Source organism: Triturus cristatus, chromosome 10 (genome assembly GCF_964204655.1).
Source record: "Triturus cristatus chromosome 10, aTriCri1.1, whole genome shotgun sequence".
In the NCBI taxonomy this organism is placed as follows: Eukaryota; Metazoa; Chordata; class Amphibia; order Caudata; family Salamandridae; genus Triturus; species Triturus cristatus.
This window is the reverse complement of record NC_140593.1, coordinates 1,158,717,960-1,158,735,616: the sequence shown is the minus strand read 5'-3', so window position 1 is coordinate 1,158,735,616 and position 17,657 is coordinate 1,158,717,960. Positions and strand designations below refer to the sequence as shown.

Sequence of the window (17,657 nt, the reverse complement as noted above, 5' to 3'; positions counted from 1 at the left end):
CAATCTTTACGATGTGACGTGTTATTCTAATGCCAAATATTCCAAATATTTCAGTTGAACATTTCCAGACCACTCCACTGCAATAACTTCTGTTGTGATAGCGAGATCTACATACTATCTCTCCCCGCACCCAGCTCTCTATTCAAGTTCTTTGTGCTTAAATAGTAAACAGATACGAACTTTTGTGATCGCTCTCTCTAAATACAGTGAAGATTTGCCATTTTTGACATTGCTTTACAGTACAGTATTTTCAAGAATTGCCATTTTCTACAAAGATATCTGCTTTATAATCACCCTGATTGGTGTGCATTTCATTGTATTGTCTCTTTTATTTTATTTTATTTTACTTTATTTGTTCTTCCTTTCTGTAGGAAAAGAATAACCTTAAGATACTGATAGATTCTTTGTTTATGGAAACAACCATAAACCCCCTTTTTTGAACTGGAGACTACCGGTTCACACATTCACTAGGTCCTGAAGAATGCCCAACGACCCCCTCCAGGGGCGCTAGAGGGGCAGAAACATGTCGACCATTTTTGATTTGGACACCATAATGTGCTGGGGTTACATAATTTGACCTACTGCACCACTATTTTTAATTTTTTAAGAGTCTACCAACACACCTGACAGAATAAATTTTGCTTTTTGAGGGCAGTGTCGGTAAGACATTTTTAACGTCAACTTATCACTTTATTTTGCACCTTTTTGCACCAATATCTCTGATCACTACTGCGAATTAGCGGTTCCCTCCGGGTGGAGGAAGCATAACACACAAGAGACCCGATGATAATGCTGACACGTATTCATAAGGCGGAGAACCAAGATAAACCGCCAATACCACCGAAAATACGTGATTGAGGGTTCTCATAATACCTATTTAGGTATTAGTGGTTCAGATAACGACCCAAAAGACCCCTATTTCCAGTTACAAGTGATCCATTCCCTTATGATTCATGATACCTTCAAAGACATGCAATAAAACATTACTACTCTGTTTTCTTCCACTATGATGTGGATGAGGTTGAGAGCGAGGTATCAACTGGGTCCCAGGTGCATTCACCATTCACATCGAGTGCACACATTTGATCCTTTAGTTCATCCTGCTGTGGATCAAGGTAGAAATCCCATGGGTCATCTCCATTTAATAAGCAATAATTGCTTGGATTCTCTCTGCATTCCCACTGGGAACAGATCTAAAAGCATGAGAAATAAAACCATAGCCATTAAGATGAAACGGAGTTAACATGAAATCTACAGGTATTGCTTAATGTAAAACGTAGCAAAATAACTTTTCAGATGCCATTTTATTTTTAAAAAGCAGTTCTCAAAGTTCTTTATATGACTGACATAATCTAGTTTGTATTGCAGAAAATTGTTCCAATGCAATAAAGACAAGTTGTGATAGGACCTACTACAATAACTTTTGCTCATTTATTCTTGTTCTTTTACATTTTTCATTTTGGTCCTCAATTTGAATCAGAGTGGACAGTCCAGAGCAAGTAAGGTGTCATACTCTTCCTACAACAATATTAGGGGTCAATTAGAAGTCAGCATGATTCATGTACAGGGATATCAAATGGCTTCAATTAACATTTCCGGCCTAAATCCAGCCATTGCGCAAATTTGCCCAAATGGGTAATAACATGCTAGCCCAGTTTTAGTGGATCAAAAACATGTAAGAATCACATTTCACGGACGTATAAAGGTCTCTAGTTTTTTTGCTCCAATTTACCTCCTGCTCCGAGAGGAGGCTATTGGTAGGTAGTGGATTGGTCCTTGCTCCCTAATGCCATACTGGATGATTTATCAGGGGCCCTGAAGCATTGGTGCTCACAGCCCCCCCCTCACCCCCACCTCCAAAGCCATATTAAATGTTGCTAGGTGCTTTTCCACAATCAGTAAAATAGGGCCGGAGATTCCTGCACCAAGTATTCCATGGCGCTTGAACAATAGGAGAGATGTGATTGGCTGAAGCGATAGCCCTCCAGCAGGAAACCTCCGCCCTATCCAACTTCTAATGGGGCCCTATGAAATATCATTAGCAAGATGGAATCGGCTCAAACCTCCCATATGGTTCCCTTTAATCCAGGAGATTCTTTTAAAGCAGTGCTCTAACATATTTACAACTATACCCAGACCCACTGCTCCTTATCTCAGAAGAGTGTTTTTTTCTCCTTGCTTGATGAAGTATGGCAAAAGTCCACATTTCTGGCAAAAGTGCACTTTGCTGGCTAAAGTCCACATTGCACAGAAAGTAAACCAAGCGTATAATGGAATGAAAAACACAAAGAAAGAAATATAAGACTTTTGAAGCAATGATAATGCTAATAACACTACATCTGGCAACAATACTGCCAGAAACTCATGGATACCTCAATCATTCTGCATTTATATCTGTGCTTAAATCAGTTTCATTCCAGTTTTCATGCCCAGTTCATTGTTATTAGTTCCTGAGGTTTGTCAGTGAATCACCTAGAATCAGATGGGCTTTTAACATGCATCATACAGTCTTGTCCATTCATCTTTTTTCCTGCAATCCATAATTTTATGATTATAACATGTAGATCTGGTGCTTAAAAGATCAGTCTGTCAGCAAGTATTACATTTCCCTGCACCATGGTGCCTGCCACGTAGAGCAGGTAAATGTAAACAGTGCCATTTTCAAATTGCGGCAGGTGCTTCAGTATGGCAAGTGCGACTGCCATGGTGGCGGTTGCATCCTAATACCCCCTGTGGGACCGCTGCCCTGTAGGAGGGCGGTCCCACTCCTCGAGACGATGGCGGACGGACTGGAGTCCATCCGCCATCGTCATCAGCCCCATAGTATGAGCTCATTTTTGACACATCTACGTTTTCACTTGAAGTGAGACCTATACAAATCAAAAAACCTATTCTAAAAATGTTATCCCAAGAAACATGGTCCAAACAGCATACAAAAACTAGTTCATCACTCAGTGTGAGGCCTGTGCAAATCATTAACATGGCCCATGCAAAAGAACTACTCTAGTGCTTAACGTTGATTCACAAACTTTAACCCCTTCTGTGCCACGCCCTTTCCCCCTCCTGTGCCGGGCGTTTTATTAGTGGGTGGGGTTCATGACGAGATAGTCTCGTCATGGGCACAGCGCGACCGTGCTCCATGACGAGACTATCTCGTCATGGGCACTGAAGAGGTTAACCTTCAAATCAGATACTGTTTAACAATAAATAATTCATTCAGAAACACTGTGTAAATTTTGATAAAATACTAAACCTTAATCAGTCAATTAATCAGGATTTATATAGTTATAAAGTGCAGCTAATCACCTGATAGGGTATCAAGGCGCTTAGTAGGACTGTTATGACAAGATGCCTATTCACAGCATTTCTCAAAAGCTGTGTCATTGCTCAGAGTGAGATATGTGCAAAACATTAACAAGGCATGTGCAAAAATTGATAAAGTGTTTAACATTGTTTCTCTATAATTAGCCTTCTAATCAGTCACTATTTAACGACAGACAACCTTTTCCTGTACAGCTTTTGCAATGTGCTTACCATTAATTCCTCAACTTTTGACTTCTGTTCAGTAATTAAATCATGTACAGTAGCTTCATAGAACATGTGATATAAAACCACTAATCTTGATGGGGCAAGTCCAGAACATTTGCAGGCCCTACACTGAGGAATTTATCGTTAGATCATTCATATTGCACTTACATATACTAAAATTAATTAATAGGCTGGATAGAAAAACAACAGCTGGTTAAATAGAAATAAAACAGGTTATGAAAAGGTCAAAGAGTCTGGGGACTTAGTGGACTAACGCGTCCACTTTAGGGGCCTGTCTTTGACCTCATTGTCATAGGTTGTAATCCCAGTAGGTCCACTCAGCCTTTCATCCTTCTGAGTTCTATAAAATGAGTACCACTGAGTAACAATAAACATCTGTTATTCAGCGCTAAGATACCCTTGGGTGAATGTGCGCTTTACAAATACATATGGTGAGTTATGCTTAAAAGATTTTCTCCGCCTCAGTCAAAACATTTAGCAAACCAGTGGGTAAACTGAGTTGACATGCCTGATAAACTTAGTATAAGTGCCTGATGACATGTTCTTACCCCTGCTTTTAAAAACACAGATTTTAATAATATTCGGAGAGCACATAGCAGGATTGGTCTAACACATACTATATAATAGTGTTTCCTGGGGATAGCCACAAAGCCTGCAAATGCTAATTGGCCATTTTTGTCGCTGTTTCAGTGTACCACCCTTAGTTGGATGTAGGCCAAGTCTTAACTTCAGAAAAACATCCTGCATGCGTGATGAAACGGGACAGTCATATAAGTCTGGATACCCTATTTTTCTCATAAGGATTGATAACTGTCCAAGGCATGTTTTTCAACTTATAGTGCATTTTATCTGCATTTGAAGAATGGGATTTTGTTGCTTGGTTCAAAAAGTTTTGAAAGCACACTGCGTTCATCGCTAGAGACACAGAAGGCTGTCCTCCAAAAGTTAGAAAAGGCTCTAATAGATAGGACCTCCATTCACAGTATATGAAGATTTGCTGATTTCCTCCCAGCACATATTTGCAAGGGACACAGGTTCAGATAAAAACGAAGAATGTATCATTTTTTTTAAAAGGCAGCCTGTAGCACTAGAGCCTGCCCTTAGAAGACAAACTCTAATAATTTATATTTTAGCCCTTTTGGTGGTCACTATTCTGTCATACAACCATGCCTTATGACAATAAGACAAGAAACTATCTGTCTGGTTTAGATGTCTGGAACATTCTGTCTAAACCAGTCCAGCCACTTGCTCACTATTAGTCTTATGCAGCTGTTCTTTGTATATATATATATATATATATATATATATATACATATATACATATATACACACACAAATAACCCCAATTATTCACGGTGTGTACACTTTGAGCACAAAATACTGTATTATTGTCTGTCCTTGCAAACACTTTGTGAATAATAAGTATTTTACTGAAGGCTACTCATTCATTAATCAACTTACCTTAGCTGCAACTAAACAACTGGTTTGAATAATCTTAAATATGTTACCTCTGTGAACCATTGTTATTGTTTGTATACGGCCTTACGATTAGCCAAGACTTGGCAAAGGAAGGTATATAGTGGTTACCGGTCCGCCATAAGAAGAGGTATCATCGCTTTTCTGCCTCCTACTTTGGCGTGGTACCTAAAGAACAGTCCCTAAAGAATTTGAGGATTTTCAAAACACCAGACCTGATGAGATACAACTTCTATTATATGTTCTGAAGTCTGAACATTTATTGTAGCAGGCACTTTCTAAACATGACATCTGTTGCATGGAAGTAGAGTTGTGTTTTAAAAGGAGAAAAACGTTCTAAAAAAAAGTGAACAGAATGAATTTATTTGGATTTCGGTAAACATGACAATTACTCTGTGCAATATCAACAATGAAATAAATCATAATATATTACACACATTTAAAAAAATCAATCCAGAACTTTCTTATTCAAAATGTTAGTGAACGCAATACATTATCAATAACACGTTTAAAGGAGACAGTGAATGAAAACTAGTTGCTGGGAACCCTAATTTTACAGAGTGGCAGCTAATATTGATCTATTTTATTGCTTATTTGCAGTTTTATACACCACAAAGATGGCCCAATGGCACTAGAGCACTTTACATGAGAGCCAGAGTATGCAGCATACTTGTAGACAATGGAATATTATGTGATTGGCCAGAATCACAGGATGTTGAACTGAGGTTGGAACTCAGGCCTAGCTCCTCAGTTTTAAAGTGAGCAGCTCTGGCCATGAGTCCTCATGACATAAACTGAAACATTGTTAGTAACCATCAGTTAGTGGAGTATATTCCGGCAGGTTATGCAAATGAACTTACTTTCAGTGAGAGCCTTGCTTTTGTTATGGATTTTGTGACCCAGTAATCATTACAATTATTTTCTCTGCTTAGTGGCATGTTCAGAGTAGCACAACCATTTCTCATCTTATTTTACCTCAATAAGACTTTCAAAAACAGCCCCAAAGAGTATTCAATCCATTACATATGGTGATAAGAGGGGACCAAGCTTCTGTATGCAGATCACAAAAACAGCGCAAATTTGTTATTGAGATTCCAAATCCTCCAGTATATTATAGTCTTGAAAATCTACTTATTGGAGTCGTAATGTAATAAAAATCTGAATTTGGTATGAGACTGGGCGTATGATATAGGCTACAAAGGGCCATCATAGTGATTAATAAGCAGCCTATTTTCAGTTTCTTTGATAACTTGTCCTTCTCACCCATGCTATTGAACATTTTGTCCCAAACCAGGGCTCTAAATTTACCCTTATCACTGTCTGTTTGGTCCCACTAAGACTGGATCTCAAATCGCTGCGATAGTTATTAATCCCTACACCCTTTGTAGCTGATTTACTCGTACCAACTCTTGGCCAGACAACGTATGATCTGCACTCCTCCTCAGTCACTTATAGAAATGAATAGCAGCAACCTCTGCTCTTTCACATATGACTGGGACGGCAAGTTCCAGTAGCAGGACAGCTTAAGGGGTGTGCAGGTTGACATTTAACAGTTTCTGCAGCATAGTGCTTTCTACACAATCCACTGAAATCAACAAAACAGCATTACAGTTTTGTTCCTCCTTTGACGGGGTGCACACCACAAGCGTGCCCAGGGCCAATACATTCCTATGAATACTTCCTGCTTCCCTAAAACAAGTTTGTGTTATTGCTCATAAGTCCTTTGAATCGATCCCTCTACTTAGGTCATGCAACAAGGTCCTTTGAATTTAGCTTAATCTTAGCATTCAGTAACGCAATTAAGTTCTACTTACTAATGACCTTTCTAGCCCCTTTTTAGGTCTCGCCTACGCAGCACTCAAGCACTGCATAGGAGGGCCTTTAGCCGTCGCTCTGCTCTTTTTGAATCACATACTCATGCTTGTGGCGGCATCCACCTTGCGGGAGCGAGCAGCGGCACGTATGCTAATTGGCTGTTGCTCGCTCCCTCAAGGCGGATGGTGCCACAAGCACGAGTGTGTTTGAAAACAGCTGCTAGTCTCACTCGCTCCGCCATCTTCGTCTACTTAATATACCCAACCAGCCTCAGGGCCGGAGACGTGATCATATCAAATACGAAAAAGATTAAAGCAAACGCTGCCCTTCAGCTGTATTTATTTACATATGAACAGACACCGGCATTTGAGAAACTGTTTCCTAAAACCAGCGTACGTAACTCCCTGTCATGTCACATTTTGAAAACGAGTGTTTCTAGTGACGAACCTCGGAAGATCACAGCTTTACATTTTTCTCAGGGATCGGTTACAGCATCTGGTAATTTGTTGCACTTGTACATATTTGTTATTTCATATAATCCCTCAATTTGTTCTAGCGAATTCTCTAAATCCCTAGGAAGATCAAAAGATTTAAGGCTTTTGTTTGTATTTGCATGAAAGACCTCCTACTTTCTCGTGGCAGAATGGCCCGCGGAGCATTCTTACTCGCCTGCCTCGTGAGCTGCCTGCAATAAAACGCCTGTGGGTGGAAACCTTTGAGGTGCGCGCATTACCAAACAGAAACATGCTAATGATTTGTTTTTCACCTCACCGCGAAATGAAGCCGGAACAAACACCAAAAGCGAAGACTAGAGGTGTACATCTCTCGACCTTACCACATAAAGTTAAGAAAGATTTCGCTTGGCCAGACTTTATTTCTCGAATATCTTTCTACCTAAGTTCACTTGGTCCACATTCACGTCGCACCTCGGCCTCCGTAGACGCATAGAAAACCAATTAAAAGTGCAGATGCTCGTGCGCTCACCTCTGAAGACCCCGGCGAGGCTGAGGAGAGTGTTATCGGCCCCTCGCTTGTAATTACACTGTATGACATCCCCGCTTCCACGGCCCCTCTGTAGAGTGTCGCCATCCATCCCACACCATCGCTTTATCGCGTGTGCAGGCCGATCGTTCAGATTTCGGCCCGCGTTGGGCGCTACTTAGAAGAATATCGCTGCACTATCTGCTCTAATAAATGGTGTTAACTTTGGACTACGGGGGGTGGGTCTGGTAACTTTATTTTAAGATGGTGGCTCTGCGCCCATCACTGCTTCCGCCCTCCCACACAAATACAGGGCGCACTGTGCTTTTGCTTTTGCTTGTGGATTCTATTGTCATTTACGGCCGTGGGCAGTGTTCACCGATCACAGTGTATACTGCCCGCATTCCGCACTCTCCAGAAAGCAACATTATCGGCTTGTGTGAGCTCTGCAGAAACTTGTGTGAGGTGAGATGTTGTGAGCTGCGTGGATTCATCTTTACATGAGCAGCGGGTGGCTGGACTACGGGGGTTGGGTCTGGTAACTATTTTTAAAATGGTGGCTCTGCCCCCGTCACTGCTTCCGCCCTCCCACACAAATACAGGGTTTCCTTTAAACAGAAGCTGTGCCCGTCGCTGCTTTTGCCCACCCTTCAACACAAACACAGCAACTGAAAACATCAAGGTACGCCAGGATTTAGCAAAGGCATACTGCATATCCAGTCTGCTTTATCCTTTAATTCACTCTCCGTTCTATTTTTGTAAATTATTTCTCACTAAATTTGCGTGCATGTGCGGCCACAGTACTTTAGTGCTGTTTGCGGCACACACTTCACAAACCCGCAATGTTCACATAACACAGTGTCGTACATGTGCTTGCATCTTTTAAAAACATCACCTGAGGTCTACTTTCATTTAAAATAAACTTGCGTCCTGTCTCTCGACCTTAGCAGTCTTAGGTTTACTTCGAGACCAAGATTCCGACACTTGCACTGTGGCTAAACTTGCATAGGAGCATGAAGAATTCAAGCTAGCCATTTGTAGGAACTAACAAAGATTTTATTTTTTGTTTCGCTCTGCTGTATGGCAGTTATATATTTATGTTGGATTGCATTGCTGATGTGAAAATACCTTTAACCATTTGGTGGAAAAAGGACACAAAACACTATTTATGATGGCTCGTTTATTGTACTACCCATTGCAATTTACGTGAATAAAACACTTGAAGTTAGAGTGCAACATTTGCACAGAGTGTTGTACTTTTTAAAATAAATGATATGAACACTAAAGCAAGTGATTTATTCCTTTTTAAATTCCGTAGTTTGTCTTGCATCGCTCCACACGTTCTCCTTGCGGATGATTTTTCAGGAATCTAGGGGCTTTCAATGCACCATTACAGTATTTCTTCCCCTTTGGGTTCTATTTCAGACAAGCATGGATCTTAAGGTAGCACGCATCTACAGGATGCCATCACTTGCATGGACGTGTCCAAGGAACGGCAGGAATATATGGCCTTTGTCAACTAGGCAATGCGCTATTCAGCCCTACGCTTATGGATATGAGCATCACTGTGAAGGTGCTGCATACGGGACTGGTGGTTTAGGGCTGGCGTACTTTAGTCTGAGGCTTCCAGCACTGCAGGCCACGGTGCTCAGATCCAGTGGTGTTGTGCCCTGCTCTACACGTGCCCTGCCTCCATCAGTCCCTTAATCCTGCAAATTTTTGCTATACAACAGATTACTTTTATTTTTGCAGGTTTTTATTTCCTTTTAGCGTTGCTATTTTCGATAATTAAACACTATGTTATTTCTCTATCTTAAGTGAAATGTGAAGTAATTACTAGTTTAATAGGGCGGTCAATTTAAAGTGTGTAGCACCTACTCCACAAAATTGTTGCTATTTTATAGCATGTATTGCTGAATCAGACTGCATGACCCAGTGTGAAATAATTGTATAGCTCTTCAATTTCTGGCGGCACAGCACCCATGAAAATGTGCTGCATGGCTAAACACTTATAAGGCCCCATTGGCGAGACCTATTGGCTATGCCAATGCTTGCTTAGAGGGGTACCATTAAACCTCCCTTCCAATCATCGGGGATTTGTTAAGGTTGAGATACCGTTGAAAAATGTTTGATTAAAAGTTTCACGCAAATTTTTTTTAATTTTTAAGTGGAGAGGACTATATGGAGCTGATTTTCAATTAAATCCTGTACAAAGCCAATTGGTCTTTCTCCATTTCATTCACTCAAACAGGTACAAGAATGTGTATCTTTCACTTCTTTCAAGCCAAGCAAGGTCTTGATGTCTTCTTTTCAATGTCAATCTAACACACTCATGGTGTTCTCTTTTGAACGGTTCTTCCTAGCGGTCTCCTACTGTGGGAGATAGCTTGTCTCTTTAAGGGTTTACCAGGGAGTTTATTCGCAGTCCTCACAGATTTGGCTAAAGTGCGCTTTAATTTTATTTTTTTTACAGCTGCCATTAAACTAAGGGCTGCTTTGTATTTAGGAGATTTTTTTTATAATCTTGGTGGCCAGCATTCTTTGAAGCTAAAAGATTTGGAACAGACAGGCGAACATTGGTCTCTTCATTGGAGACTTCATTGTGATCTTGAATCAGCACGGCCTACATGGCTGTAAGGTCTAGGGGCAGTGCTGTGCTCATAAAATCATTTGTAGTTGATTACACTAACGGGTTTACCGAAATCAAGCTTTGCACCAATCTAAGCAATTTATAACGCCACTGCGAGAATGGTAACAGGAACTCGACGTTTCAACCACATCACGCCCTCTCTAAAATAGTCCTGATGGCTCTCTGAAGAAACTAGGATCTAGTTGAAGATAGTGTGCATGACTCACAAAGCCCTAAACCATGAGGAACCTAGATACCTTACAAATTAGCAAAAAATCTCAGGTGGTAGTTCCTCCCTCCGAAGACGTAATTCCTTCTTCATGGAACCCTCAAGATTTATAGAAATGAAAACCTATGCCAAAACTTTCTATGGATCAACCCTGAGTATATGGAACTCTCCCTCAGCGAAGAATTGGGCTAACACATACACAAGCGCCTAAAAATAAGTTTTTTTAAAAGAGGTGAAGGAGAGTCTACAAACTAGATTTCTCACTTCCTGCTTACAAATCAACCTGTTCTGGAACGCATCACACACCCAGATGTAGACCACCGAGTTAGCATGTTCTCACCATGACACCAAGTGGGCCCTTTGCTCAATACTACTGACTTATTACAAGATGATCAATCAAACTCTCCCTTGCATTCTAGTGCGCTTTTGTTGCATTGTTTGATGTCTGCATTATCGGAACAGATTTCTATTTTTTTTCTACATACAGATCTCTGATACCTTTGGGTCATGATGTTGCAGTATAAAACTAGGCAAATAAGAAAATAAACAATCTATATAGCCAGACCACTCTTAGGTTTGCCTTTGGTTGATTTACCAGTGCTTTGCAAGAATACTTCGCACCCATCTATTTCCAACTCCCTGTTTGCCATGTTTCTTGGTGGCATATTATAGCAATATTCAATAGGAATTTCAGCATTTCAAAACTGCCCTACATCTGTGCTATAAAAGCCACATTTCTGAAAACCAGACACCAACTAATATCACTCTCCTCTTTTCATCTGATGCTATTGAAGAAGTCACCTTTTACAACATATGGATTTTTCAGTGGGTTATCGAAAGTTTTGAAAATTCGATCAAGGATCCCTCCTATCATCCTCACGTATCTTCTGTGTCTTAGCCACCCTGCCAGCTAATCTAATATCTCCAACTGACTTTCTAACTTTTACAGTAATAAAATGTATTTGCAGATAATTGTTTTGCATAAGGAAGAAGTTAAAATTATTACACTCAAGGTTTAATTAATCACATTTCTCATTCAGTTTACCTGCAAGAATCCCACAATTTTCAGCCACTAGTTTATATCTCTTTAGGCAATCAGATAACACCTTTGTAAGATATCTCACCATCTGTGACTTCACTAACCTACTGCCAAGTCTAAGAAATGAATCCTACAACTCAATGAGAATTCCTACTATTTTGTCATCAATCCATGCAATTTTAGCACTGTCCTTCTAGGACCTGACAGTAGTTGGATTTTGGAAGAAAAGCTGAGGCTTTTTGTGAAAGAAAATATGCCAGGTTGCCTCCTCCTAAAAAATGTGCCTTCCTCTAGATTGATGTAAGGGCATTAGTCCTTCAATTTTAGCGCTCTCATATAAATATCACATATTTCTTCTTGGCTACTCCCTGTGAGTCTTATTGTGGAGTTGTGTGTCATATCTTTATATGTTAGTTATATTTTTATATGACTATAGGTTCTCATGTGACTGTAAAAAGGATTCAAATTTGCAGCTCAGTGTGCCACTACAATGCTTACTTGTGCTTTTAAGTTCTATATTACTAGATTTGTTACCATAAATCTTTCTGGGTGCAAACTTGCGATAAATGGGTCTCCTAGTCGGTTTAACCTTATGTCATTTGTGCAGTAAAAGTGGTTAGGCACACTCTCTATGCACTATTTCCTAAGTTTCTACAGTATTTTGTGTTTTTCAACTATTTAACCCTCTATTGTTGGTTTTGTCACTAGTTTCTTGATTTATAAAAAAATATGTAGCCTAGATGTATTCAAGTTTACCAATCAAATACACCTTGAATCTTCTATGAATGGACAATTGCAAGGTTTTCTTTTTTCTTTGAATCACATTATTTACAATCAACTAGATTTTTACTTTAAGTATTACCTTTATTGGTTTCTTGAGCCATTTGCCTAATGTCTGGACATCAATGGTCTCTGTGTCTATATGGAGGTATGAATTTGTTCCCCTTCAAAGTTACCAAAGTTTCGAAGTGATTTTGTATCGTTTTCTTGTGCCTTTTCCCTTCTGCTTCATTGAACATGATTTTGAATACTAAAACCTTCATAGAACCTTTATAGAACCCTTTATTAGCAATGCACGATCCATGTTTTGTTCTAATAAATTTACCTGTTTTGCCATTTTTTCTGCCTGCCAATCAATTGTCTTCACTACCCAACATATCTGTCATTGCATTAAATATAGTTAGAACGGCCTTCCAACTATTTCTGTTTTCTCATCTGGAAAAGACACTTAAAGACTTTCTCCTTGCTTTCTCTAGCAGTCCTGTCCAGAGAGAGTAAACTGGGCAGTTCAGATTTGGTAAAATGATCCAGATCTTTCTGTTATGCTTTTGTTTTGCTTTTGAATCATTTCAGTCTCCTGAACTGCAATTTATTAAGATAAATTGATAACTAGCAGTCATATCATTCACCTTACCTTGGAGCAACACAAGGTATTTCAAAACTCTCCTTTGTGCCCAGTTCAATGTTTGTAGGGGATCATGAGTTGCAACTTTACAGACATCAGGATTGGGTTCAGTTGGAAATATATTGGTTAGCAGCAATTTCTATAATTTAGTCTAGCCCTCTAAAAATGTATCCAGTAAAATGGAAACCTTTTCCCAGTTGGTAGTGTAATAAGGAATTGTAAACAAATTGTGAATTTATATCAGATGTGGGTAGCTATGTTTTGCTATGGACCGTGTGCTCATGCGCCCACAGTATTACGCACAATGATATTACTAAAACGGAGTAGCCCCAAAAGAAGCAGCAAGGGGATGTAGATCACTGCTTGCAAGCTGAATGGCCCAATGGCCATATAAACATGCTTGTTGTTCTTTGCACATCTTTGCCGCTGATACCGAGTCTGTGCAAATTACACTTTTGTAGGAGGGTGGGGGAGGGGGGGGCCTTGGCTCTTCCTTTACAGTATCTTCTTGACTGCAAGATATATTAGATTGTTGGGAGTTTCTTTACTAGGGAAATAAAGTAGAAAAAAGTGTCTTTCTCAGCCAACAAGCACAGGCCAACAAGCCCAATTATAAAAGATCAATTATTTAAACATTTGAGGAAATGATTGGTAGATTTGTTTAGGGTGAGGCATAATGGCCTCTGTCCTTTTTAGGCCGAAGCCTAATGTCGTAGGCCCCATCAGTGTTTCAAGTTTACTCACTTTGCAGTCGCAGTTGTATGCACCTTCAATGCCCTTTTTCTGGGCCTCAGACAACGTCCTCCAAGGTACAATGTAGTTGCAATAGTTCACATTCACACGGGCATTCCACCGTTGACCTGTTAGTGATGTAATAAAGACACGGTTTAACTCTTGTTACGTCACAATATATTATGTTCATGACTTTTGAACAATTACTAGCAAATTTTGAGCTGCACCCTCTCCAGTTGCCTGACCCTTTTTTATTTTGCCTACAAGTTTGACTTTTCTTACATTCTTAACCATGGTTTATCCATCAGGGCCAAAATCATGCAAGAACTTCAGGATATTGACGTACAATGAATCAAAATCATTAATATAGTCTGTGGTAGTCAGGAATATCTGGGAAGAGGTGAAACAAGGCACAGGTTCTACCAAAGCTCAGTTGGTGCTGGCAGCATTTTACGGTGTACTTCTCACCACACCCGCTTGAGGGCATTCATGCTGTGGCACAAAGCACTATTTTAGATAAACCTTACCATATATTAGAACATTGGACTGTTAGGAGCACCATTGAAAACAATGGAGTGCTCCAGGCTTCTAATGACTGGTAGAAGCCACGCTCTCCAACATTCGAATGTTTGACTTGCTGTGAACAAAGGCCTCTCAGAGCCCGAGGGGATTTAAACCTCCTCTGGCTCCGGAGGCATTTGTTCTTACTAATTAGACCATTGAGCTCTCTAGAGGCGTAATGTTCTAATAGCCTTAGAGCCCTCTATAGCCGGCTCTACCAGCTATTAAAGGCATGCTCCCTTGTTAAAGCCCCTCCCCTTCGTGTCAGGCCTTTAAAGGTGGTGCGGGACTTTAATGGCTGGTACAGCCTGCTATGGCGGACTCTAAGGATATAGTATGAGGATACATAAAATACAGCACAACGTCTTACTGGTTTCTGAGTGACACCATACTCTGACCCAACATAAGGATGCATGAATAGGAAATACAAAGATAAGAAAGCAAGTGTGGGAGGAGGAGAACATGTCAGCTGGTTAGGAGGCAGGTCTCTGGAGTGTTCCTATTGGGATTACTTTTTAGGGCCTCTACTATGATTCCTTGTGCAGGCTTTTTGAGAGGAATACAGCAGTGCGGAGAAGTGAAGACAAACAAAGCGTTTCTGTACTGGGGAGCGATGACAATCGAGTGCTCCTCGACATTACTAGATGTCTGCGTTTCTGAGGGAAGATGGTGGCCATGCTGGGGGGTGTTTACATGACTCAGACACTGAGCCCTGGAGGAAGGCAGCATTTCAAGCGATGCCTTCGAGCAGCAGCAAACATTTCGTTCCGAGGACTGGGAGGCACTACAAGCAGTTGTCGAAGCCTACTTACTGCAGAACCAGTGGTAAAGATACTACTCATTGTTCGGCTGCTAAAGGTAGTAGGCGAAAAGGCTGTGGGAAGCACAAGCCTTCTGAGCTTTAGCAGGGTGGATAAAGAGTGTGCAGAGGACCCTTTCCGTATGGAAGGGAAGGAGGTAGTGGGGAATTTAGACAAGCCCATAGGGGAGCAAAAGGAGATCTAAGATAGAGGCAGCAGTGGATACATTCTTACAAGCACTGTTAGGGCAGGGCAAAGTGAACCAGTCAGCTCTAAGAATAATCGGCTTGAGGTTTTAAAAAGCAAGACTGGAGTTTCTAACAATACTGCAGCACATAAAGAACTTGTTGGTTGCACATAAGCCTGATAAGCCGATAAACTATGTGATGGGAGGTGTGCAACTGTTGGTTCAGAACGACAATGCAGGTGGCATTCTGATGAAAAGACCAAACTTCTTCAGGTAAAACTTATCTTTATTTCCGGACTCCTCTCTCCACCAACAACTCAGCAACTCGCCTACCTATACATTCTAAGGTAGCCTCCAGGGGAACAGAGAAAGATACCATAGTGGAATAACAGGGGTGAACATGGAGGAGTATACCATTATATGTTAAGTACAGAAAGGGAAAAGCATTTCACACAAGAGAGTGAAAATACACATTGTAACACATCTTCCCCCCAATGCAAAACAAAGAGAGAAAAAAAACACAACGTTTATTTGGACATTACATAGTCTTTTTGCCAACCAGGGGCCTTGCGGGTTCTTCGAGTCGTGGGTAAGTTGTGTGGATCTTGATCGTGGGATTCTATATTGAGTCTGTGGTCAGATGATTGGTTATGTGTGGGTTGCGATTTAGTTAATCTGTCCATGCTCCACATTTGGGCATTATCCAATATGGCTGTGTTGCTTCTGATCGCTGTTATATGCATGGGTTTGGAAAACTTAGCATCAGGATTGCCACATCTGGGATTCTTAACACATACCCGGTCTCCCACCCTCCAATGTGGAATTTTGGTTCCATGCATGGTGTCATAATGAGTTTTATTTTTGGTTTGGTGTGTACTTATCTTGACTTTAAATGCATGGATGTCATTCGTAATTTGGGTTCCCCCTCCCAACCAGTTCGGAAAGAATTTGGTACAGGGTTTCCTTCCTTTTAAAGCAGAAAAAGGAGAGATGCCAGAAACTAGGTTAGGAGTGGTGTGGTGTGGTAAGCCCACAGCATTTCTTGTATTGCCTGTTCTGTGGGAATTCTGTTGACACTCGCTAACTGTATACAACCTTTGATCATGCATTCTTTCTACCAGGCCATTAGCCCTGGGACTGTAAAGAGGTGTTTTCAAGTGGGATATATTCAACTTGCTAAGGAACTCTGTCATAGCGTAAGTAGTAAATTGGACACCACTGTCCGTGAATATGGAGGATGGTATGCCTTCTAAGACAAAGGAATCTTTGAGAAACTGAATGACAGATACAGTTGCTATTTGGTTTACCATTTTCACTACAGTCCAATGTGAATGGTAATCTATTAAGATTAGTGCAAAATGTTTTATTACTCCTCTGAAATTGAAGGGACCAATTATGTCCAGGGCAATCTTTTCCCTTTTTTTATCTGGTACAGATACCGGGGAGATGGGAGTTTTCCTGGTTACCTTGGATTTGTCACTACTAGCACATGTTAAACAATTCTTTACTTTTGCTTCTACCATCGAGTCCATGTTGGGGAACCAGTAGCGTTCACGCAGTCCAGCTTTAGTTAGACTTCTGCCTAAGTGGCCCTCATGAACAAGATCAATTATCTTACATCTAAGAGTTTCAGGTGGAACTATTTTGTAGTTTCTAAATAAAATACCTTGATCCATATTAAGTTCATGACGTACCTCCCAGAATTTTTTTTATATCTGCACCTATGGAATCAGAAGAATTGGGTCAACCTTGTACTGTGTAAGAAATGAGCTGTGTCATGGTGTTATCTATGTTCATGCATTCTAACCATTCCTGAGAAGTGATGGTAGTGAGATTGAGTTGAAGAATGGGGTACTCAGGGGTGTCAAATTGTTCTTCCTTACAGACAGGACTTCTAGAAAGAAGATCTGCTGCAGAATTTTGTATACCAGGAACATACTCAACTCTAAAACAGAAATCCTCCAACCCCAGTATCCATTTAGCTATGCGAGGAGTGTTGCAAGAGTTATTTTTAGGGTTGAACATAAAAATCAGAGGTTTGTGGTCCGTACGTATACAAAATTGAATGCCCCAAAGAAAGAATTTAAAAGTTTCACACCCCAGAAACAGGCTAAAGCTTCTCTTTCCACCACAGAATAATTCATTTCTGCTTTAGTGAGAGTTCGTGAGGCAAACACAACAATTCTTTCTTTACCATCAATAACTTGTGAGAGGGTAGCCCCTAAACCTTTTCTGCTAGCATCTGTAGTAAGAA

At 40.5% G+C, this 17,657-nt stretch overlaps 1 protein-coding gene across 1 annotated transcript in view; it reads right to left on the bottom strand.

The window, feature by feature from the left end:
* Positions 1–1,004: 1,004 nt before the first annotated feature.
* The window catches only part of LOC146796816 (metalloproteinase inhibitor 1-like), a 79,148-nt gene continuing 62,495 nt past the window's right edge, over positions 1,005–17,657 (bottom strand). Inside the window, exons 6-7 of the mRNA XM_085631378.1 lie at positions 13,868–13,983; positions 1,005–1,193 (exon numbers count right to left, since the gene is read on the bottom strand). Coding sequence (XP_085487504.1) covers positions 1,005–1,193; positions 13,868–13,983 — 305 coding nt within the window. The remainder of the gene's footprint in view (positions 1,194–13,867; positions 13,984–17,657) is intronic.